The sequence below is a fragment of the Chaetodon trifascialis genome, chromosome 6 (assembly GCF_039877785.1).
Source record: "Chaetodon trifascialis isolate fChaTrf1 chromosome 6, fChaTrf1.hap1, whole genome shotgun sequence".
Taxonomy (NCBI): Eukaryota; Metazoa; Chordata; class Actinopteri; order Chaetodontiformes; family Chaetodontidae; genus Chaetodon; species Chaetodon trifascialis.
Genome location: NC_092061.1, coordinates 6321424 through 6346795, shown reverse-complemented (window position 1 = coordinate 6346795; position 25372 = coordinate 6321424). Strand labels below are relative to the sequence as shown.

Here is a 25372-nt window from a genome sequence, read left to right as displayed (position 1 = left end):
TTCACAGCTTCATGCTTGTTAACAGGATATCAATCACTGATAGCAGCAGAGATAAATCACTGTCAATTTGTAAGATAAAGTGCGATAACATAAACATTTGGTTTATACAAACATATTGTGTGAACAACACTCAAACTGCCACTATGGACATACTAAATATCAGGACATTAGCACAGGGCTCGACTCCCGCACCAAAGTCCAAGGCCAATAAAAACTATTAGAATAATAATATTAATATAATAATGAATAAGATAATTTAATGTCATAAATGAAACCTTTGAAAGAGCAATCAGACCTTAATGGAGGGGGAAAACCATTTCTGAAAGGTAGAATTGAACAATTAAATTAACAATAGATCTATTTTTGGTGTCTGGCCAAAAGGGTGGGTGGAGGGATGTGACTTACAATTGTGGCAATAATATTTGCAAGTATGGCGAAGTATGTGTACACATTGAAGGAATGTAACTAGGAATTTGATTTAAGTGGCTCTCATTGTACTAACACACAGTAAAGTCCCATATTCTGGATTTTTCCAACAACGCGTGAACGCACCATCATTTTCTCTCTTCGAAGCCGCGCCTGATTCTCCCTCGGTGGGACAGGGGGCTGAACGAAGGACGGACGACAGCCCATCAGCAGAAAAAAACACCATGTGAAGAAAAAGTATATAAAAAGGGACACGGAAAGCAAACTTGCGAGGGCGAGAAGTCGACCATTCGTCTCACCGACACCGGTTCAGCTCGTTTAACGGCTCGGCAGAGAGCGAATGGACAGAGCGCGAGAGCAGCAGGACAGTCTCCGACGGTACGAGCTCGCCGCCGGTCCGACCCTTCACACCGTGGCTGTCCGTCAACCGCGGGGGGTGATAGAGGACACACTGGGTGAAGCTTTGAGTTTGGGGTCGTTTTCTTGTCAAGAGGCTTTCGAATAAGCGTTAGCCAATAAGCTAGTAAAAGCGACAGTTAGTGCTTTTTTGTGTGGGCGAGCTAACGTTTTTAAAAGTTGTTTGCGGTGTGTTGCTAACGTTACGTGTCGCGTCCGTACCTTTAACTGTCATATTAGAGAAAAAAACACTAATGTTAAAAGAAGCGAAATTTGTTGTAATATCAGAATATGATATATACTATAACAGCTGACTTAAGCTACCTCGTGATTTATGCAAAGTGTTTTCCTCTATGTTCTTCTTCTGTGGTGGTATGTTGCTAACAGACCACCCAGTACCCATTTGTAAGTGCAGTAACTTTAGCTAGTGTCCCTGCTTGGCCAAAACAAGCCCATAAATCATCATAAGTAATGAAATCCTTCCATTTAACACAGTCGATCTTGCTCAATGTGGGCCAACACAGTCGCTGCACTCACTGTAAGTGTGGTGGTCCAGGAGTGAGAGCTGTGACAGGGCTGTTCCGACTCAACTGCAGTTTTGAGTTAACTAAAACAGTCAACACGTGGCTCACTGTTTGTCCCACTGCCAGTGCCGATATCCAAAGCAAAGATTTTACAGCTGAAGAATGTGTGATGGTCTATCCCCCACATCTGTTTGATATTCAGTAGCTCTTAAATCAGGAAAATATGAGAGTGAGCGGAGGGAGTGAGGTTATTAGGAAATACATGAAGTCCACGAGAAGCAGTGCAGCCTTGTGATGACTGTGTTTTCCAGACGTTGAATAGCCCTAAGGTGAGTAAGCCCACCACTCCTTATGCCCTGACAGGTCAGTTAGTAGCAGGGGAGCACGAGCTGGCTGGTCCTTTTATGGTGAGGAATGTGAATAAAAGCATAGCCTGAGATAGGGTTATAAACACTGATGCCTTCAGGGGTCATCCCCATCACAGGGCTCCCGCTGAGTCCGTCTAATGCAGGGCAGGGCACAGACTGTGAGAAAAAGAGAGTGTAATCAGCGTGCGTGTCTTCATGGCATCCCAGCTTACACGGAGAATTATCATCTAAAGTCTTGGGCAGACTGGTGCAGACAAACTGTAATGGGATACTTCAAGTGGAGTGGGTGAAACGCTCACATGGATGACTGAGCCCTTGTTGAGCAGTACTTGATTGTACATGGCTTTGTTTATGAGTTGAAGAGGCTTGTTGTGCTCTGGGCTAAAATGATGACTAATTGGCTTGGCAAGACAATGTTCAGTGTGTGTGTCCGTGGGATGGTACGGGAGTGTGTGAAGCACTGATACACTCTCGGATGATTGAAAGTCATCGCTTTCAGGGTGTCTTTGGTCTGAGTGAGCCTGTCTTGGACAGTTGTTGCAGTTCTGAACTTTTAACAGCCTCTTAAACAGCCCGGGTCATTCATCAAGTCTTGCTGTCAGAATCTGATGTGTGAATACTTAAACTTGCTGATGTTTTGTTTGATGAAGCCTCATAGCAGCAAGCTGGGATGTCATTACAGTGGTACAGGGTGTTTGTGTTAAAGAAAAGTGCCAGTGAAGCCTTTTTTCTGCAGCGTCATTTCCCTTACCCTGTGTGTTTGTGTGTGCAGGTGTGTGTCCATATGACCTTTCTGTGCTCGTGTGTGTGTGTCCATGGCACAAGTTCACTTTGTGCGACCCTCACCGTTTGTGTGAAGTAACAGGAGTGCAGACTCAAGCTTGAGCGCTCTCCTCCTTCTCTTCTGTAATTGGTGCCATCTGTTTTGGCTGTGTTAACACAGTCTCAGGAATGTTTAGATCCATTATTCACGACCTCCTTTGTTACTGTGGACAAGAGCAGCCTAATGTCACTCTGTATGAGCCAAACTATCCAGGGGACAAGCTGTTTTTGAATAATAGGCTTGTATTACTTTCAAGGCCAAAACCCAGGATCTGTACTTGGAGGTCCATGAGTGACAAGCTCAAGTGTTATTGACTGTTTTCTCCAGTCAGCTCTTTTTCTTTCTTCACCTCCTACTGCTTTTACTTGCTCATTTAGTGTCTTCTTCCTCTTTCTTTACTTTTTCTGTCTGTCCTCTTTTTTATTCAGCTCTTCATGTCACATCCATTCACACTTCCTTTCATTAATTTACCAACATATGGTACTGTTGTGCTTACAGTTTAGTGATCTTTACAAGAAAGTACAAATGCTTTAAACTGTGTGTGATTTGAGTCATTGCTGACAACAGTGACTTCTCTTTGAAAAGATTCAGATTTACAGACTCCCTTCAAAGTAATATTTAGTTTATTAAGTTAAGACAAAATTGCTTGTGGCAGACAGTGTAAAAATACATCTGTTTGAAACTAGATGGACTCTCAGAGAATGCAGATGTCCGTCAAGGCAGTCAAACTGATTAATCAATAATCCAAATAGTTGCCAATGAATTTGATTGGTGACAACTAATCGTCTTCTTGCAATGTTTTTGAAACTTTTAGATTTTCTGTAATTCGGCTGACAAACAAACTGAGCCAAAAACAGAACCTCCTTGATTGAGATTAAAATCTTTGTGACATCCACATTATTAATTTATCGTCTCTTTTTCTCTCTTTTCCCATTTTCCTCCTCTCAGGTAGCAGACACGTATACCATGCCGACGAGTGATGGCCCCAGCCGCTTCCCGGTCTTCGTGGCGCCGCCCCACGCCAACCACCAGAGGTCTCCAGGTTATGTACCAGGGCGGGTGGCCCCAGTCCGCTCGCCGCCACCTGCCAAAGCTCCGCCGCCTCCACCGATTAAACCCCACGGACCCCCACCGGAGCGACGAGCCACTTTCAACGTATCAGAGGAGAACCAACGCAGGGAGCGTGCGCAGAACCTCCAGCAAAGAAAGAACACATTTATCTGTTTTGGAGTCTCGCTCGGGGCTTTCTTCCTCACCCTCATCCTCATCCTCAGTCTCACAAGTGGAGATGTGTTAGATGGTCAGTATTATGAATTTCTGGTCTCTCCTGTATATACAGTCTATGTTAATTTTTGGATGTCCTGGTCTAATGAGAAGTACGAGGTTCTCTGATTTGTTACTGATTGCTCGTGTTTGCAGAGAATTGTCCAGACCACAACCCATCTCTCAGTAGCTGGAACCCAGGCCATCAACCAGAGAAGGCTGTTGTTGTCAGGAGGGGACATTTGTTTAGATTGGATGCTTCTGCTACCTTCCAATCATTAACCATCCAGTCAGGAGGTAAGCGCAGGAAGATGCATGATTTGTTCAGTAGCACTTTGAGCTGTAACATTGATGGATATTAAATATGATAAGTGACAACATTCATCAGATCAAATTCAGTTTCTGGATGTGTAGATCTAACATTAAGCACCCAAGAACTTGTGTTTGTCTCTTCCTTTTTACAGGTCGGGTGGTTTTTGCAGACAGTGCTGACGGCTCCAAAAACATAACCTTGAGAACACGTTACATCCTCATAGAAGACGGTGCAGCCCTTCACATCGGTGCTCCCAAATGCCGCTACCAATCACGCGCCACCATCGTACTTGTAGGTCGCTCTGACAGCAAGGCAGTCCCTGAAGTGCCTGGCCTGGGCCGCAAGTTCATAGGCGTCATGAGCGGTGGGACTCTGGAGCTACATGGCCCCGAGAGCATTTCCTGGTCTCTGCTGACCCGAAACGTCGCGGCCTCCGGTCTGGCCACAGGGGGTTACGCCTTTCAGCGGAACTTTAGCCGAGGCATCAACTTGCGCGTGGTGGACCAGGACACGGCCGCTGTGCTGTTCTCTGAGCGCTACGACACACATGACTCTCGTAATGACAGTCGACGGCTCACCCAGCTGCTGCGTTCCCTGCCAGCAGGCCGCATCGTCACGCTGGCCGTAGGAGACTCGGCTGTCAAAAGTCTTCTGGATGAAACCAAGAAGGCCTTTGAAGAGAAGCTCGGCAGCAGCTTTGTCTATGATCTCAAATACAGGTAAATTGTACCAATTTATAAATACGATAAATGTTATAAAGACTTGCTTATTTTTTTTTCAAATCACATACCAATGAAAAACACATGCATTGTTTCTTCTTGATGCCCAGGTGACTGTCTGTTGTTTCAGTAGATGAAAATATGTGTGAGTGGGTTTGTGTCTCAGCTGTGTTGCAGAATGTGCCAGCTCTTGGAGAGTTTGTATTGGTTCTCCATGGTGTGTTGTCTTTGCAAGTCTTTGGGAGTGTTAATGTTTACTCTTGGTCTCCCTGGGCTGATAAAGAAGGTTAATGTGTTTTGGTTTGACCACTAAAGTAAGACCCCTCACCTTTGAAACCTCATTACTTGCACTGATAATCCCAGCGTTTTGTTCCATGTCCATCCTCCCTGGAAAAATGTCCTCTTTCATGTGCCTTTCTTTTCATTTGGGATGTTCCCTTGAATTGTTCCTAGTTATTCGTCTTCCTGTTTCCTCTGTGTTTCCGCCATATTGTGCTCTGCCAGACAAGGAAGCCCAGACCGGATAATGGACAGAGAGTTTCCAGGATTTGTGCAAAATGTGGCAATTCAGGAGATTTTATGTCCATCTTATTTGCTCAGAAGGACAGATACTAGAGGTTTGGTATAGAGTTTAATCCTATTCATGTGGGTGAGTGCTTCCTTTACACTCATAGTTTGGGAACTGGGTTTTTCCTTTATATGACATTAGATCCTCTGTTGCTGTCACTCAAACACATGTATGCACACATGTGTTTTCAGTGGAAAGTCTAAGCACAGCATTTCACTGTAAGTTATTTGTAGCTTGGCTTGGTTTGGTCCTTGGTTGACTGAAAAGCCGAGAGCTTCGCCAGATTCTCCGGTTTCACATTTCACCTCGGTGGGGGGGGGGGGGGGGGGTGCCAAGGCAGTACAGAGTCTTTAAACAGACCCCCCCAAATCCACAGCACAATGGTTTAAATGGAACAGACAATAGAGAACTGCATATGTTCAGAGGTGTGTGTGTGTGTGTGTGTGTGTGTGTGTGTGTGTGTGTGTGTGTGCGCGCATTCTCCTCTGATGCTTTTACCATTTATTGGAGTGGGGATTTTTATCTCAGCTCTCTGTGGGTTTGCTCGTGGTAGGAGGAAACCTATGGCATACGTTTATGAGAGAGCATGCAGTTTAATGTCTCATTAAAGTCACACTATGTTAGGCTGACTGATTTCAGGCTGTAAGTGTGGAGTGGTAAAGGTACATGAGCTATAGGATTGAGTGTAATGATGAAGTGCAGATCAGTTTATGATGTGAAATGGCGTGTTGCGAAGAAACAGCAGGGAATGTAGCTGGAACATACACGGAAACCAACTGTGGTGCTTGTTTTACAATTTGTTGTTCTTCATCAATGCTGAAACACTGTGCATACCTGCGTGCCCAAGGGCGTGTTTTATGAATCTCTTTAACCCCTTCTGACCTCCAACTTACACTTGATTTAATATGAACAATGAGAAACGAGCATATTACCCAAGGACCTTTGAATTTCTGTAGGTTGATCTCTGTGGCGTCAACCATCTTTCCTGGCAGAGATACATGAATGTGTTGGCTCCTGCCTCATGCCTGTTGACCCCTCTGTCTTTAATCTTTGTCTCTCAGCACACGTAAGCACACGCTTATGACGAACTCTCGTCAATTCACCTCTGGCCTCCGTACATTCGCTTTTCCCGGTCAAACAATGAGGTTGTTAAAACACTGATGAACGAGGATGTGGCTTCAGGAAACAGTGAAACAGCCACTTGTTTTTATTCTCTCTGTTTGATTTGTAAAGTGTACACTCACGCAGAGTATCAGCAGCCTCAGGACAGAAGGAGGGCTTTCCTTGATTTTTCCCATCAGGAAAACCCACAGAAAGGCACACACTGGCACTGGAAGGCAGAACAGTATGGATCCCCAGATGGATTCTGTTTGTGTATCACTGGGATGCACAATGCTCAGGGGCTCTATCATCTACAAGAAGACATGTTTAGCTTGTGATCATGCCAATGGGAACAATTATAATGAACAGAGACAGATTTCAACACACAGAGGCATGTTGATAGCATCACAGGCAGCAGTTAATATTTGGGGGCTTTGTAGGTAAACATTGGCGTTCTGAACTTGCTTTGGTTGTGGTGTGATTTAATTATTCCATTGATAGTTCTCAAAGGAGTAGATTTAGGGTTTTGCTGCTTTTCTGTGATGTTCAGATGTGCAGTGAGTTGCAGGCTTTACTGCAGATACGTCATTGCACTTGATGAAATTGAGCTGGAAGGCTAAATGTAAAGGTGACTGTTTACTGTACGTGGAACAGGCCAAACAATGCCTCAGTGGAAAACTAGACTTCCACTGAGATAACTTTCCATTAGTCTGTCAGAATGACCAACTGCCAGACGTGATCGCATCTTTTTAAAAATAGGCTTGTGAATGGATAAATGGTCAGAGAAGGTCATATTGGTCAGGGTCAGTTTGTGCTGATAAACTGTTTAAAGGTCATGCCATGTTTTGGAACAATAGTCAGTGGTCTTTCAATATTATCATATCCACAAATAGCAAAAAGTCCTTAAGCTTGTTTTGGACTCCTTCAGCTAATGCTGGACAACGGAAAAGCACAGCGTCATTCTTGAGTGTGACATTTGAAGCATCCAAGGCTGTAAGTCCAGTGTACTGTCTCGTTTTAGGTCCTACGCCCTCAAGCACGCCCAATCCCTTTCGCGATCCACACCCTCAAGCTCCTCCGCTCAAATGATTCAGCCTCTCCTTCTTATTTAATCATCGTAATCTCATTTAAAAATAATTTTCTTGACATTCCTGCTTGATAAGGTAGTGCGTAACAGATCGTGAGGAAGGACTTAAAAGTGAAAAGTTGGATTTGAATGAAGTTTTGGACATGGCAGGTACACCCATTATTCCCCTGAGCCTTATGACGAACCTTTCTGAAATCCTCTCTCCTCATTTTAATAATCCCTCGACTTCTCTGATATCCTTTCTTTACTTTTCTACCTCTCGCACGGCCTTTTTATTACTACATGACATTCACGCTGATATTCAGTCCTGCTCTTCTCTCACCTCCTGTGCTCCTTCAGGCTTTCTACCTTCGAGGCTTTACACTAGCGACTAGTTTAATCTCTTTCTCAGACACATCCCTTAAGTGTCTGTATGTTATGATCTGTTTTATCTGTGGTCTGGAAGAGGTTTCTGTGCGATCGACACATCCTGACCCTGATGCCACACCCACACAGACGCTCAAACTCAGAGAAACTTTATCATGCAGTTCAGGTCACACCCTTTATCTGATTAGCTGCCACATCTGTGAGATGTTACATAAACTTACTTTTAATGTCATGTTGACATTTTCACTGGAAATCTCCCTCACTGAGACTGGTCTGCTAACTCTGCTGCTGCCTGTAGCTGCTGCAGCTGCCTTTCAGTGGCTTAACATGTTGGTTATGCTCCTCTATCACAAATATTGAGTCACGTTTGGTGTTAAGTAATATTCTCATTAATAGCACTTGACAGAAAATTGCAACACTATGATTGAATTGGTCTTTAAAGGATTAAATCACTGTTATTTGTGTGTCTGAGTCTGTGTGTGCCAATATGCAAATATTAGCAAGGTAAAAGATGAAATGAGAGATATAATGAACCAGTAATGAGAATAGATGGATTTGCAGTAACTCTCAGTTGCACTTCAAAGTCATTTTCATCATCCAAAGGCTGTCAATGCCAAGAACTTCTGCGTACTGTCACATTTGAAAATGACTCCTTCACCTTTTCCTCCCCTCATCCCTCTGGTCTCTCCAGACAGGCGTGGGCTTTGGTCTCAGTGGTGGGTGGTGGAAACGCTTCGTGCACAGAGGACGTTAGGGAACATGAAAACCACAACACAGGGGGGAGAGCTCTGGCAAGACGAAACTTCACCACCGTGGACGGCGTGGGCTTCTCTGTCACCGCCTACAGCGAGTGGAAGAATGGTGAGAAACAGCTTATGGTGGCATCAATTTCAATTTCTGTTGACAGCAGGCCTCAGTGTCATGGAGTCTGTTCAGATGAGATGGGCAGGTTTCTCTAGCTTTGGCGAGGTAAAGGTTTGGATGAAGGTGACAGGGTGAGGGATGACGGTCACCACATGCCAACTGCTTTACAGATCAATCATCTGAACATGAAAGACATTCCTGTGACTGAGTGGGTGACTGTTTTTGTGACCATGCCGTTATGACAAATGGCAGGTTTTAAGACAGATGTAATTGTGCGTGGTGGTGGTGGTGTGTGTGTGTGTGTGGTAGAGGTGAGGTGCTAGCACACCCGCTGTCTTTATGTATTACGGCTGTGGATGTTGACACCTTGTGAGATACATTTTGACAGTGACTCATTGTTGCAATGGAACATAAAATGTAAAATATCGGATTATCTCTCTCTCTTTATGTATTTATTTTGTTTCATATTGCCCACAGCTGAACAGTATTAATAACTGTTCTACATAAACATTTAATTTCTGTCTTTGTAGTGCAGTATCTCAGTGGTTATTGAGCTATTCAGAAGCCAGGAAATGATTTAGTTGTTTTTACTTAAAGGGAGCCTTTGCAAGATCATTTATGCCTACTATTGGATTAAACTGTCAAAATCCATGCCTGGTTATCTTTAATTATGATTTTTAAAAGTATATTATTACATCTACATTTAAGATAATTAAAAGGCATCAGAATTCTGCTTTGTACTATTTTATTTTCTTGTCCCTCCTGTGTCTTTTAACAAAGTCCTATGTCCTCCTCCAGGTTTCCCCATCTCAGGCTTCCAGGTAGATGCTGTTGACCAGGTGGTACTGAACCTGCAGGATGAAGTTCAGCCGACCTGGCAACCCGGGGATCAGATTGTAGTTGCCAGCACAGACTACTCCATGCACCAGGCCGAGGAGTTTACACTGCTGCCCTGCGCTCACTGCACCAGCCGGCAGGTCCGGATACAAGGTGAGAGAGGACAGTGGAGTGTGTGCGGTGAGAGAGTAGGTTTGGTTGCCCCGGCTGCAAACTGAAACAGGCTTCGTCTGTGTTAGTCTTTGTCCTCCGAGGGCCTCACTCCTTTCTTGTGCGTGGCTCGTATTGTAGGTTCCATTTTCAGCTGTGCAGTTCCTATGAAATATGTTGAAGGACAGAAAGAAAAGGGAAGGAAGAGATATGGGAAGTACAGTACAGACCTGTTTCATTTTAGAAAGCTTATGAGAAGACTCACTGCTAATTCTGTGCCAGCAGCAGAAGACGACATAGAAGATCTTCCAGGAATTCCTCAATGTAGTCAATAAATTTGATCAGCAGATGTAGTGCTACTAATCCTGAGGTCCTGAGAGATCTAATTTCCTGTTCAGCTGTTACAGTGATGTAAGATTACTGGCAGAGGCTAAAAAGACATTATCCGCTTATGTTTTGATAGAAAAGATTTACAGTAACATGGTTTATAACTGCAGTGGTTGTATGGATTTAGATCACCTCTGCTTCACATCCTCCTCACCTCCTCTGCTCCTCTGATGTTGTTCCTTAACAGTCTGTTTGTCCACATCTCTATCAGACATGTTTCCTGATCTCATTCCTCTGTTGTCAACAAACACTAGCCAGCTCCCTTCCTGAAGAGAAGGGTGTGTTTGTGTGTCAGTGTTTGTGTGCATGTCTTTTTTGTGCGTGTGTGTGTGCGCGTGCGTGTGCCTCGTTTATGTGTTGCTGCCTTGAGGAAGGGCTGAGCAGCTGGAGTTCTGCTGTGCCTTGTCATTGGCAGCTGCACCCTGTTGGCGAGGGTACTTTCCGCCTCATCGAAGAGCTGATTATTTCGTGTTTCATATGGATTTGTTTGCTTTTGCTTTTACGTGTCTTATTATGTTGATGGGTTAGATTTGGGGTGTGGGCAGTACTTGTTTGTGTTTGAGTGTGCACTGCTCGGCATACTTCCTGTGGTCGACAGTTGGAAACTCACCATTTTCAGAAATAAAATGGTGTAGTTCAGTTTAAATGCCACTACTTGTATGTTTCCACATTTTATATTAAGCTGTTATTTTAGTGAAAAGGTTTGAGTCTCAGCATGTCTTGTGCTGCCTGAGAAATGTTCCACAAGAATTTGAAGCCAAAATGGGTTGTTATGTTTTTCAGTAAAATGTTTCTGCTTTCTTTAGACGTGACGGAATGCAGTGATTGACGTTTGTAATCATACCAAGTGATGACTTGCACCTTTTCCAGGCTTTTTTTCAACTGTGCACCAGATTTTTTTCTTTAAAATGTTGACCCAGTTGTAGCATAAGACCAAGCATCTACCTGTCTGTTGTGCCCAGGGAGGCCTCAGTATAACCACGTTGGAGAGATCGTAGATGGAGTCGACATGCGTGCTGAAGTGGCTCTGCTCTCCAGAAACATTCTCATCTATGGAGAAATGGAAAACTCCTGCTACGGAAACATGTGCCAGTTCTACAGCCACGACACCTATGGAGGCCACATCAAGGTGTGTCTCGTGTGATTTTATGGCACAGCCCCTTGTTTAAACTGTGCTTTATGTTTGTACTTGCTGTTTGCTGCGAGTTTCAGAATGACTTCGTTCTCATAAAAGGTCAGTGTGCCTGCAGTAATGTGCATGACGGTTTCCATGCTGCAGAGCTGAAGAATTCATACATTCTGGATGCATATGCCTAAATGAGAGGGATCATTCATGTTCCCAGTTCAGTTTATGTACACCTCTCACTCCCATTCTCTCTCTGTTTCCCTCCTCTCTGCCTCTGCATGTCAAGCTTTTATTTTTGAGGCTGTGACACTTCCTCGTCAGAAAACACAGTCTATGAATCTGAACATATAAAGAAGACATTAGGAAAAGTGTCTTTCTGATGTCTAAAGACAGATTAAGGTCAAACATGGCAATAACTGGAGCATCACATCCTCTCTCATCTAAACGGATCTCCATAGAAGCAATGAATTCTCTGTAATTTGGATAATGATGCTACGATTTCATTCGATTTGGTGGCAAATACACAATAACATTCCTCAGGCTCGATGTAACTGCCCCCCCTTGTGAAAAAAACTAAACACTTTCAGATTTTTTTTTTTACCACTTTAACTGTCTCTAACAAAAAGGCATTCACTTGTGTTACACAATCTGCCTCTAAAATGATTGACCTCTCACCCTCAAAGTTAAAGACCTCAGCAATAGAGCTATCACACACACCACTGCATATTTTCTCAATCCATTTTTCTTGCTCCCGTCTAGACATAAATCTGACACTATTGGCCGTCCTGTCACTCTGTTGTGTGAATATATACTGTCAAGTAGAAGTCATGTCTTGAGGCATCATGTAGAGCGTGTACACAATATAGACAGTAACTTTATTAATATCAATACACAGTGTGGGTGAGCTACAGTTAGCTGGAGCGATTGGCCAATACCCTCTTAACAGGAACCAGACTGTGTGTATTATGCCATACCCACAAAAGACCTCCTAGGGAGTATTACACAGCATATTTCTACTGGATTATTTGTTGACGTTCATGCTTAACTGTACTTGCTCCCCAGTTCATTTGTGTTTTGCATGTGTGCATCGCTATGTGTGTTTCATTTTTCATTTGTGCGCCTGTAACTCACATCTCTTATTCATCAAGAGGGACGTCAGTGGTTTCAGCTCAGTTTGACTCACCGGAGCAGGATTCCAGAGGAGCTTTAGTTCATATCCCAGTGGGATCATAGACAAACACAGAAAATTATACCGTAGACCTAAACCTTTAATTGGACCAAAGTGGGTAGACAGTTAGCCTACTTTTGTGGCATAATACAAATCTTGTGTTACCCTCCACAAGGCCGGCGTAAGTTACTTTAGCGGCATATAATAGCTCATTGTTCTTGCTTGATCGATTTTGAAATCGCCCTCTTTTGTGACTTATCCTCCAATCTGGCCTGTCTTTGTTCCCTCTCTCCCACACCGGCAGATTTTTGGTAACTTCTCATCAGTACATCTGTCCCACGTGGAGCTGAAGAACATGGGCCAGCAGGGCGAGAAAGGCCGCTACCCCCTCCACTTCCACATGTGCGGGGATGTGGATCAGAGGGGAGGCTACAGGGACCCCACCTATGTGGACGGACTCTCCATACATCACTCCTTCTCCCGCTGCCTCACCATCCATGCCACCAACGGTTTGCTGGTGAGTGAAGTGTGTGTGATCAGGTCAGTCTGTAATGTATCTGAGGACAAAGAAAAGACAGCTGTAGGCACATGAAAACATCTGTATGTTTGGAGGATGTGTTAGAGAGCGCTCACTAATAACTACCATGTGACGCTTGCTGTTGAATACTCATCAATTACAGCCTCCATCACTGGATTACAGTAATGGCTTGTTTCCTCCTTTCTTTTCCTTCCTCTCCCTCGCCTTCTGTTCCTTAATCTCTCTCTTCAAACCCTCCAGTCCATTATTTTTCTCCATTGTAGAATCATCTGTCTCTTGCAAAGAAGAACAACAGTTAGTCCTCTATAATTAGTCCCTTACTTTCAACAAATGTAAATGTTTTTATATACTTGCTGGACAACGATAATCATATCTCTGTGAACTGCAAAATCAGTCTTTAACATGTGTGTGAGAGTTATTTTCCCTCTTGACATCAAACAGAGATGGGTTAACTTTAACTCGGGCCTGTAGGATTGAAAGCATTCTTCCCAGCTGCATTGGGGAAATGGAAGTTACAGCCTCGGATAACATTGTTTCACGCTGTGAATATTTTCCTGTCGCGCCCTCTCGATACCATCATCCTCTGTACAGCATCAGATAAGTTTATTTAGAAATGGTCTTGTTTCAGGAATTTGAAGTATTTAAGGAGGAAGGAACATCCAGCATTTGGAACGCACAGTTTTTTCCTGTGGGTTGTTTTCTTCTTGTTTACCAAAATTTTTTTCTGCATATTTCCATGAGGTGTAAACTACCTTCTCCTTGGAAAGGGGAAGATTGCCATGAGTGGGATATAGAGCTGTATTTATTTTTCTCTCCTGTCAAGAGCTCTAAAATCTCTAAAAATCCTCACTTGGCTCTTCATCCTTTTTAATATCTTGTGTCCCTTTGTCTTTGATCCAGGTGAAGAACACCATAGGCTATGACACCTTGGGTCACTGTTTCTTCCTCGAGGATGGGATTGAGCAGCGCAACACTTTCTACCACAACCTTGGCCTCCTCACTCGACCTGGGACTCTGCTGCCCACTGACCGCAATGAGACCCTCTGCACCACCATCAAGGACAAAGTCTACAAGGGCTACAGTCCCTCACCCAGCACAGAGTGCAAGTAAGACATCTGGGTAATGACTGTGTCTCTGCTTAGGGTTCTGAGTACAGAGCAAACTGATAAAAGACAACATGAGTTTTTAGCCCTGCTACACATGGATGTCAATTTTCATTTATAGCACCAAAGAGGAGGAGGAGGCTACTTCTACATAGCTCTACTTTTTATCCTTTTTATATAAAATGCCTAATCCATCCACCAGCAACAGCTGCATTTCAGGGAGCCTGGGATCTTGTTAAGCATAAGACTGAGGATAATTGTAATGACAGATAATAGTAGGGACACTGCAGAGGCACTTGCCAAGCCCTGAGAGCTGTGAATAAGCCAACATCTTGATTCTAAAGGAGTCTGATATTTAGAGAGGGAAGTCTAGTAGACGCTGAGCATCTACCTCACCTCTGACACACTGAACAGTGGGGCCAAATCAGCACAAATGATTTGTGCCAGTTTTGAATCTCCCGCACTGACACTGAAGTCTTTGACTGTCAGGAAACCTGTCGAGATAGTGCAGACATACCCTGAGAGAAGACAGAGGGTCCATATCCATGTGAAAGAGATACTGTGGTTAGTAATAGTGTGTGCGAGAGATATTGGCAGGATGGTTTTATCCGCACAATAACAACCTCTTCTCTCCATGGGATGTTTTGGTGTCGTAGCAAGAGCAAGAAAAACTCCTCTTTGAGAGAAGCAGCAAGGCCTGTTTCCAGGAGTGTGTGTGTGTGTGTGTGTGTGTGTGTGTGTGTGTATGTGTGTGTGTGCATGTGTGTGTGTTGGCAGAGCTGTGCCGGTCCAGGGTTTATGTTGGAGAGGTGGATTATTGTGGGAGATCAGAGGATTCTTTGATCTGTCTTCTGCTTATTAGTCATAGTCTCTGTTATGCCAAGGTACTGCCTTTTTAATATCTTTCTGTGCCTGCATCCTGTGTGTGTGTGTGTGTGTGTGTGTGTGTGTGTGTGTGTGTGTGTGTGTGTGTGTGTGTGTGTGTGTGTGTGTGTGTGTGTGTGTGTGTGTGTGTGTGTGTGTGTGTGTGTGTGTGTGTGTGTGTGTGTGTACTGTCTGTCTTTTCCAGGGCGGTTTCAACATTCTGGATCGCCAACCCCAACAACAATCTCATCAGCAACGCAGCTGCTGGTTCTCAGGTAATAACATGAGAGTTATATAAGAAAACAGCTTCAGAATAACATTTTGCAAAGGATTAATAAAACTGAATGACCAATAAGAAGAGCCCCTTATTGATGAATGAACTGTGGTGCATTATGTGAAGCTTTACTGTTCCTTTAACTTAACACAATTAAATGAAAGAGCTTCATGCTCATAACAAAGTGATCCGTCAATAAAATAGGATTTAATGGCTTTAGTGTCTGATAGAATTGTGAGACCTCTAATGTCAGAAGACGAGCTCATATGAACTCCTACACTCGGTGTATTCTTTCTGCGGGGCTTGACCCACACGTCGCATAACATCCCGTCCAGTTCTGCCCATTGGTTTCATATTTGGCTTCAACCCTCCTCCTATGGGTGATGTGTGTGTTAGCCAAGATAATGAAATTCCTGCTGTTGAGCGGCTGTACTGGGAACATGATTTGTCTCACCTCGTTTCTCTGTTTCTCTGCTCTTCCTTCCTGATCCAGGATGCTGGCATATGGTTTGTGTTCCACAGCTCATCCACCGGAGACTCTCACGGGCTGGTACCAGAGACCAAGGCAGAGCTCACTCCGCTGGGGATTTTCTACAACAACCGTGTACACTCCAACTTCAAGGTATCAGCAGTGTTGCTTATCTTTTTTTATTACTGGTGAAGGCTCATCTCAGTGTGTGCTTTCCCCCCGTACACAGCACAGTAAACCAGGTTGTGCCACTTCTCTTGTCGTTGCCTCTTTCTGCCTCTGTGTTTTATAGAGACAACTCAAATAGACTGTTTATAACTTATGAAAAAGGATTACATATCTCTGCTTACTCACTCAGCTCTTGTCAAAAAGAGGCATGGACACACACACACACACGCACACACACACACACACACACACACACACACACACACACACACACACACACATGAGCAGGCTCTACAACAGTGCTCTGTTGTGTCGGGACAGAAGTCGGGCAGGTGAACTGTAAGTTCTTTGTTCGGTCTGACCACAGCAGCCTCTCTTATAGAGGAAGGAGGCCCGAGGTTTCAGACTATACCTCGCTTATACCACAGGACCAACTCAGAGCGCAGGTTTCCATATACATAACACACACACACACACACACACACACACACACACACACACATATATAATGTATATTACACTTTTCCTTTAATTTGTTTTACAATTCATTTTGTAAACATACGAAACTAAACCTTATGAAACGGCGTATGTAAATATACGTTACACGTGCACGCACATTATAAATTAGGAATTCTGTTTACCACTTTTCCTACTTTCTGCTTTAGCCTGAAGTCTGACATTGACTCTACAAGTCTTTTCACCCAGGATTTAAATTTAGTGCATTTATAATCGCCTCAGGTCCCTCACTGTAAAATGTACTAGCAGTCTTGTTAATGTCAGTCCAGCAGAAATAGACCATCTCAGATCTCTAACCATAGTTCCAGAGAAAATCTGGCGTTTTAATATAATCATAGTTTCATCTTCCTAGGCAGGACTGTTCATTGACAAAGGAGTGAAGACCACCAATGCCAGTGCTGCAGACCCCCGAGAATACCTGTGTCTAGACAACAGTGCCAGGTGTGTATGTGTGTGCTTTAGCATTTTACATCAGCATTGTACTTTGTAAAGACATATTTTGGACATCTTGAGTAGTCAAGTGTATATAAATTGATAGTGACTGCACAAATCGGCACTATTAGAAGGTTTATAGTGATCACATGCATCGTGGTGTACAGTTACACTCTATAAATATTAGTATTTGTGGTTTACAAATGTATTTTGAATGCCACCGTCAATAACTGTGAATGAAGTTATTTATAGCCGTATCCAGCAGGATACGACTGGGATAGATGGATGGCCTTATACTCTGTTACTGCATTTTAGTGGAAGGTCTGTCAGGTTTGTGTTGACAGAGAAAACAAGGCTTCACAGATAGAGTTTCCTCTCTGCAGCTCCTTACCCAAATACAGCCCTCTACTAGACGGAAAAAATCTTACGTGTCCACCGAGACTGCTGGCCAAGCTGTGTGTGTGTGTATGTGTGCAGACGTATGAGGGGGAGCATTTTAAATGTTAAAATGTGTGCTAAATATTAATCTTACGTGAAGGAGAGGCGTAGTTGTGTTGTGTTGGTTGTAAGAAGCTCTTGGAAAAGGGCATTAGACGTTAATGGTTCCAGAGAATGATTCCCTCTGACCTTTCTTCTTGCGCCACATTCAGATTAACATTTCCCCTCGACCAACACTTGAATCCATGACAAGGTATTTTGAAAAGGAACAGCCAGGTTTCCATAAAATCTGTGGCTATTCATGGCATCCAGAACATAAGTACTGGCGCTGAAGGTGAGCTCTGATCTGAATTGAGCACCACCATTAAGCTGAAAAAAGGGGACGAGCCCTGTCCAGTTTTTGAGATATTTCCCAATCAAATGACCACAGATGACCACAAACTTTCTGGGTATATTCATGTTTCCAAAGCCATTTCATATTTAATGACACAGAGTCCCCTTCTGCAATAGTGCGCACCGTGGGAGGCAATGAGTATTAAAGCCTGCACCCTGTAGAGTTCAGCAGTGGAGCTTTAGACATTTAGTGTGGTTAGAAATTACGATGCGCAGATTTATAGCATGATGACGTTATGATTATCAGGTCCATGAGTCACTCATATCCCCCCAAAAGTTAAATTGATTCAGTGTATCTCATGTTTTCGTCAGAGTGTGTGTGTTGTCTTCTGCGTTAACCTACACAAAGACCACATGTGCAGAAAGATATTGGGTTTGACATTGCGGTGAGGGTGAAAGCTTGAGAGGGAATGAATGAGACCAGTGGAAAATCACAGTGTTAAAAAAAATGGAAACGTGTGTGTGTGTTTACATGTGTTTTTCAGGTTTCGACCACACCAGAACGCCGACCCCAGCCGTCCTCGAGTGGCGGCCGTCATCGACACTCTGATCTCCTTCAAGAACAACGACTTAGGAGCGTGGATACGGGGAGGCGACATCGTCATCCAGAGCTCCGGGTGAGACGGCTCATTGGCTCTGAAGCGATGAATGTAACGCCTCCAGGAGAGCTGATGACTGAGGATGTTTCCAATGAAAAATGAGGCTGTCAGAAGAGAACTGGGATGTTGACAGTGTGTACTGGTAGTCTGTTGCAATCCCACCGCAGCTCCCTGTGATGGCCTCCTCTACTGTTTCCAACAAAGTGTACTTTTTCTCACTTTCACTATTTGACCAACTTTATGTTCAGCCTCGGGTTGATTCCTGTAGTTTTTGAAGTGGCTGCAGTGAACAGACAGCGATCATTTCAAAATACTTTCACTTCATGTTATTTCATTAACTGACAAGCATCTCTGTTCTTTCTCTGAACAGCTTTGCAGACAATGGGGTGGGATTATCCTTTGCCAGGTGTGTACTTATTTAAATCACTCCTGCTCATTCAGTCTCATGAGTTTATTCAGCATATTTGTCTTTTTTTCTCTCTCTCTCCTGTTGAACTTGCCAAAAACCCCTCATGACTGATAAATACTAAGCAAAAAGCAGATACTTTAAACTTCTGTGTGGTCACAAGCATCTCTCTCTTTCTTTCTGAAAAAGCATAAACCACTATAAACATGTTTATGTACGATATTTTCAATTAGGGTATTCTCTTATCTCCTTCTCATTTTCCAGTGATGGCAGCTACCCTAAAGATGAAGGCTCCAGCCAGGAGGTGAGGCAGTCGCTGTTTGTGGGTGAAAGCCGAAACAGAGGGACGAACGGAGGACAGAATAAATACTGGGGCCCAGGAGGAGCTGACGCAAAGATGAGGACGCTGCCGAGAAACAGGTGAGGGGGAGCAAACGGGAGGAGGAGAAATATTTGAGAGGAACTCGGGGGAAAAATCCAAATTAGGCCGAGTCCTCTCAGGAATTGCAGGGGATGGTGGCGGAGGAGTTGGCAATGAAAAAATATGCTGGGAAAAACAAACAAGGAAGCGCGAGCCAGCGAGGTAATCAGGTCGCCGGACAGATGAGGCTGCTGCAGCTGCTTCAAGCAGGAGGTGGACGTGTGAAAGGAAGTTCTGTCTTGACTGACTTCCCTCCAGCGATATTTTGGGCAGTCAATGGAAATGTGTGGTGGCAACACTTGCGCAGTTTTCATACAAAATGATTACTCATTGTCGCATTCGATTACTTAAGAACCATTTCTTCTCTGACTCAGAGCTGCCAATTATTTCTACTGTTTCTATCATTTTGATCTTCTTTGAAAAATGAATGCATGAAGACGTCACTAATCGTGCTCCCACTGAAACCAAAAGTGTTACTTCACTGATATTTGCCTTACATTGGACTTCCATTAAGGGAAGTTAATAGACTCTCTGCATGCTGTAATGCCATGTTGGAGTAAGTGGACAGTCCTAACAAGAGCAGAGTTTTGAGCTTTATGTCCCCTCTGGGTCTTCTTACAGTTCTCTCTGTTTTTCTTGCTCTCTCATTACAGGGATTGTTATACAGGAGGAGAGCAACATAAACAAGAGACTGGCAAATAGCAGCCTTTTTTAGTTTCAAGAGCGAGGCTTTATGTCAGTTTGTGACCACTGTCACCACCGTGCACAGCTTTATAGGCGTTTTACAGGCTTCCTGACCGCACTGTGACATCTGGCTCGGTCAGTTTGTCTGTCGTCATCATAGTTGCTGCCAGAGCTGTGGACACTTTTTTTTTCTTGCCGGAGGGAAGATAGTTCCACTAAAATGGGTGGATAATTTGATCCTTTAATTAAAACATAGAGTCAGTAAGGTTTCATGAATAGCAATTACGTACGACTGCCATGTTTAATTCTTTATTTGTTTGACTTTTGCAATGGCTTTGCAACACCCACATGATGAAAACAAATGGAATCAACAGTTCAACCTTAGATCCTCGTCTGAAGGCAGGTAATAAAACCACAACTGGATTAAACAGCGATGCATGAAAAAAATGGATGATTCCTCTCCAGCACAGGGTGCAGATATACAGATATACAGTGGCTGTTGTTTGCATGGGGAAAAGGTTTCATTTTGATCTCTGATTCTCTTTATGAAGACCATGTGGTCTGTTTTACTTATGATTTTTATTTACAAACATATGTTAGAGCAACATTTATCCCTGTACTACATTACAGAGACCATAATGTCTACATTTATTACTAATGTTAATGTAGTTGGAGTCATTTTCGGGGGAACCCTTGGCATTGTAAAATCAACTCAAGTCCCATGTGACCAAGAATTATGGAGCGCGTCATGTGTGAGGCGTTTGATGTCCTGCTCCCTTGTGAGCTCATGCCCAGGCTGAAACATGTTGGAGGTTTTAATAACATGTTCCTCTGAAACTCTGAAAGCTTTGGGTTTTAGCCAGTCCATGACGAAAACCTGTGGTCATCCATTTGAGTGATGGTCTCTTTATTCTGTTTACCTCATCTGCATTCTCTCCCTTGTATTTATTGCTTCCAGTCATCTTGATATATTCATGGATTCCTTCTCCCTCTCCGCTGTAGGACCTTCCCAATCCGAGGTTTCCAGATCTATGATGGTCCGGTGCGGCTTACAGAGAGCACATTTCGTGGATTCATCCCCACGCCAGAGCGTTATACCAGCGCAGTGGGATTCAACCTGAAGAACACCTGGCAGCTCACCCCTCGAAACAACCTGTCTCAGCTCAGCTTCCACTCCACTGTGAGTAAAGACTGAGAGCTCATGCTGTAAGCATGCTTTACAGCTGCTGGTTTAATAGTGGAGCTGCATAGACAAACTAATACATGACTCTATTAACAGTGAGACTGAGGGTCGGTATGGAGCTGTCCATAGGGAGCAGTCTAATACTTCCATGTGACTCTTGGGGTCCTGTTGTCAACCTTGTACTACAGTCAGCTCTTTTTCATTCTCTCTTCCTCTTTATCACTCTTCATTCCTCTCTTGCTTTCTCACTGTGTGGTGTTTTTCCTGGTCTGCAGATTCACTGTAGTTCAGATTCACAGTAGGTGTGAGCACTCCTTTGATTGACAGATTTTAAGTCTTTTCTCCCCACCTCACTTTGTGCCCATCCTCTTGGTACTCTGGATCCGACTGTTTCCTCTTTGGCCCTCTGCCCCCTCACACTGCTCAGATCACCACTCAGCTCAGACTCATGGAGTTGTCAGTTAAAACATTGGTTAGACAGAAGAAAGACAAAAGAAAAGATGACCCCTCTTGGAGTCAGAAACCATTGTAGAGCACTGGTGCCCTCATGTGGTGGTACAGTGCAGTGCAATGCCTGTACTTACATGTGACAGTGAATTTCTAATTTTCTGTCGGAATTTTCAGCTCAAATATGATACCATAATCCATAATCTCATTGCTATGCTCATGATAAACATACAGTAAACATTTCCAGTTACATAAATCTAACCCCCCCCCCCCCCCAAAAAAAAAAAAACAGTAGCTCTCAAAACCCTCTTAAACAAAAAGGTAGACTGGTGGTTGCAAGCTAGAAAAGACAATAGATAGATGAAATTACCTGCGGAAGAGGAAAGTCTTTTTTGATTAGGAACAGCTGTAAAAATGCAGCCATCAGAGAGCAATGCCCGTCACAGCTCAGCCTCCACTCGACTGTGAGCAAACGTTTAGGGCTGATAAGACTTCACTGGAGACATCATCAGCACACTGCAGTGCTTATAAAAACCTCTGTTTGTGAGAAGTTAAGATGAAATATGAAGCTGGGTTTTGTATTTCTCTCTCCCAGGAGGACGGAGATCATCATTATTGAATAGGTGCATTATGTTGATGAAAAGTAATTACTGAGTAAATAGCAGCTGCGTTGGAGAGAGCGCTCCCAAACAAACATTTATCAAACTCGGCACTTAAGCAAAGCAGTGATTTCCTGAATTGATAAATAGTGCTAAAATGTATATGATGGCATTCACAACACTCTTTGCAAATATCGTCTTCAGGTGGGTCTGCGGGCGTTCTTCGGTCGCCCTGGGCAGTGGTTCGAAGAGAACGACCTGGACGGTGACAAAAACTCCATCTTTCACGACGTGGACGGGTCAGTCACAGGCTACAGAGACTCCTACGTCGGCAGAGCGGACAATTACCTGATCCAGCATCCTGGCTGTGTGAACGTGTCCCAGTGGAGTGGAGTGATCTGCAGCGGCCGCTACTCTCAGGTACCTCAGGGGTCTGCACGCCTCTGCGTTGTTGTTCCGTCCCTCTAATGGAAAATGTGCACTCTTCCTGACCCTTGCACTCCACCACATCCTCCCTCAGGTGTACATCCAGACCCAGGGAGCCCCCAGCCTCAGTTTATCCATCAGCAGAGATGAATATCCTGATGCTCCTCTGGTACTGAGGGGCATTAACAGCCAGGGGGCGCTTTCTCAGCAGTACCAGCCCGTCCTGATGATGAGCAAGAGCTACACTCTGCACTGGAGTGGACCTGCGCCCAGAGAGGTTGTGCTCTCTCTCATCAACTTTGACAAGTGAGTAACGAGTCCGCTGCATGTTGTGTGGGCGTGTATGTGTGTGATGAAGCCTGCGGCAAGCAATAGGATTTGTGTAATACACTTAGAATGAGGATATATTAATCTCTCTGATCGCAGTAAGTTGTCTTTTCAGCAGTGTTTGTGCATCGTCTCGACTGCATTATAACTGTTCTGAGCTGAAAAACCTCATTATCAAACCAGCGTGTTGCAGCATTTTTCAGTCGCTCTAAATGGTCTTGGGGGAAGCTTTGTGTCGTGTAACGTTTCCCTCGTTCTTTCTCTTACTCAGAGACGATTGGGTGCTGGTGGGACTCTGTTACCCGTCGGACACCACATTTCAGATCATGGCCGACATCAACGACAGGCAGAGCAACACCTTCGATGACATCACGGACTACGGCACTGTGTCGTCCCTGGCAGAGTTGGAGAAGAGGCCGATGGAGAGGAAGTACTTCTTTGACCGAGCTGTTGGGTGAGGGAGCAAAAATCCAATCGTCTCAGTTTCCGTCTTTTTATCTACATAAGCCAACCTCCCCTCTGAGGCTCCCCAGTTTATGAAGTCTCTTAGTTTAACTCCTCTTGTTCTCCCATCACGCCCAGCTTATTGTGGCTCTACCTTCGGTCACGGCACGGTCGGGATGGTCACAGCTACTGTTCAGTAAAAGGCTGCGAAAGAGTGAAAGTCATGGCCACCACGTCTTCCAAACAGACCTGCAACTGCTCAGCCAAGGCCTACCCCAAGTACTCCAAGACACCTTCAGCAGTGGTGCCCATGCCGGCTCTGAACACACAGCCCTGCAAAGGCTGCGGTGCCAAACAGGTTCGTGTTGCTGCATTTAACATCGATTCCATTCAGCTGCTTAAGCTCACCACTGCTCACCCATGTGTTTCTGTCTCAGCTCGTGTTTTCCAGTGAGCCATGGACCTCCTACCTCCAGACACAAGTCAAGTCTCTCTGCAGCAAGGAGCTGCAGAGAGGAGATAACAGCTCCTTTATCACTGTGAGCATGCCAGGCCTCAAGCACAAACCCAAACACGTGATCTTATCTGTGTGACTTCAACATGTGAATCAGCGTTTATTTAAGCTGTTTTTTTTCCTATCACCTGCCAGGTGAATGAGGTGACCATGCCCTTCTCTCAGCCGGGGTATTTCCTGGTCTCAGTGGATGCCTGTTCTGGGAAAGTCACCAAGAAAACCTCATTTGCCAAGATGGATGCCAAGATGGAACAGTACCTAAAAAGTGGAATAGCAAAGAGGTGAGCAGGGAAAATAAGATAGCGCTGCTTATTTGCATGTCGAACGTGGACATATTGCAGTATCAAAATCTGTAACAAGCTTTCCTGGTTAGTGTAAGTATACAGCAGCCCACTGCAGTGGAATTATGCACGTTCTTGCTTCATTTACTGATGTGTTTCCTCAACAGGTCAATCGTGCTCATGGCAACACGAGGTCAGCCAGAAGGCCTGGCTGCTGTAGCACCGTATCTGGTCTCCTTTGGCGTGGCCAAAGCTGCTGAGCTGCACAGTAAAGGTCAGTAACACACATAGAAATAGTTTCCCTTTCTTTCTCTGTCTAGTTGCTGTGTTTTGGGGTTCACTCTCATACGCTCTTATTGGTACCTCTCACGGCAGAGAGTCTGGCACTTTGGGGCTTCCTGGGTGGTTCTTCACCTCCTCCTTGGGTCTCGCTACAAGCTGGGCAGGGGGATGAGTTCCTGGGGCTGCAGGAGCGGTACTTGCCCCTGGGTTTGGAGACATACGGCTGTACGCCACCTGCAGCTCGAACGCGCAAAGATCTGGAGCTGCTCAAAAAAGCCACGGGACTACAATGACCAATGTGAACGATACAACTTAACTACCCAAAACACTCTTGCACACAGATGCACAAACACACACAACTAGCTGATGAATGTGAACTGCTGAACCTTTAATTTATTAACAGTGGCAAAGATGTCGTGGAGAGAAGGTATTTTATTATGAGCGGGATGAGTCATTTTGTGATTTTTGTGTGTGTGCGTGTGTATGTGTAAGTATGCCTTGGGGCCGTTGAGTCAATGCACTTTCCTTGAAAGACACAACTTGCCTTATCAGCCAAAGCGATTTACAGCATCTCAGCGGTTAATCTTGGACAAAGCAACCTTTAACATCTACCTTCCAATCTTATTATTTATTATGTAGTAAATAAGAAGAGAATGGATCGGATTGAGATTGAGAAAACAGAGCACAATGCATTAGATACACACAGGCCAGGAGGAAATTATGAAAATAAATTGCATTGTCCCTGAAATGAGACCGTGTTCGATTAGAATTGACAGTGAATGAGATGGATTAGATGTGCTCAGGTCAAAGGGAAATAATGAAAATAAATGCCGTTGCATATGAGAATTAACCAGCAATATTAAGCCAAAAATTGACACATAGAATAAAAACAGAAACAGTGGATTAGCGGTGTTAGCTATTAAGATTATTTGATGCACAAAGTCATCACAAGCCATATTCATATTAATATTTAAATGGTTATATAGACATATGGTAGTTTGCAGTAAAATGAATCTGGCTGTCTTGCTTTTCTAACGTACAGAAATGCTATTAAGTAAGTTACTAATATATACTCCAA

The 25372-nt window shown here is 44.1% G+C and overlaps 1 protein-coding gene across 1 annotated transcript; it reads left to right on the top strand.

The window, feature by feature from the left end:
* Positions 1 to 516: 516 nt before the first annotated feature.
* On the top strand, positions 517 to 25171 carry cemip2 (cell migration inducing hyaluronidase 2). Its single transcript, XM_070964937.1, has 24 exons — positions 517 to 804; positions 3486 to 3837; positions 3957 to 4097; positions 4265 to 4832; positions 8646 to 8815; positions 9617 to 9808; positions 11155 to 11321; positions 12791 to 13003; positions 13925 to 14130; positions 15197 to 15266; positions 15759 to 15887; positions 16771 to 16859; positions 18167 to 18298; positions 18651 to 18686; positions 18951 to 19106; positions 20794 to 20971; positions 22225 to 22440; positions 22541 to 22752; positions 23045 to 23227; positions 23356 to 23575; positions 23655 to 23756; positions 23867 to 24012; positions 24180 to 24286; positions 24388 to 25171. Exons 2-24 carry the CDS (start codon positions 3504 to 3506, stop codon positions 24585 to 24587), a joined length of 4167 nt encoding a protein of 1388 aa, XP_070821038.1. The 5' UTR covers positions 517 to 804; positions 3486 to 3503; the 3' UTR covers positions 24588 to 25171.
* Positions 25172 to 25372: the final 201 nt, after the last annotated feature.

What these genes read in the sequence shown, in the direction of transcription:
- cemip2 (XM_070964937.1), top strand. Translation starts at nt 3,504, where the DNA reads ATGCCGACGAGTGATGGCCCCAGCCGCTTCCCGGTCTTCGTGGCGCCG. An exon ending in TGTCTAGACAACAGTGCCAG is followed by an intron (nt 16,860 to 18,166) that starts GTGTGTATGTGT and finishes TGTGTTTTTCAG; the next exon opens with GTTTCGACCACACCAGAACG. An exon ending in TCTCTCATCAACTTTGACAA is followed by an intron (nt 22,753 to 23,044) that starts GTGAGTAACGAG and finishes TCTCTTACTCAG; the next exon opens with AGACGATTGGGTGCTGGTGG.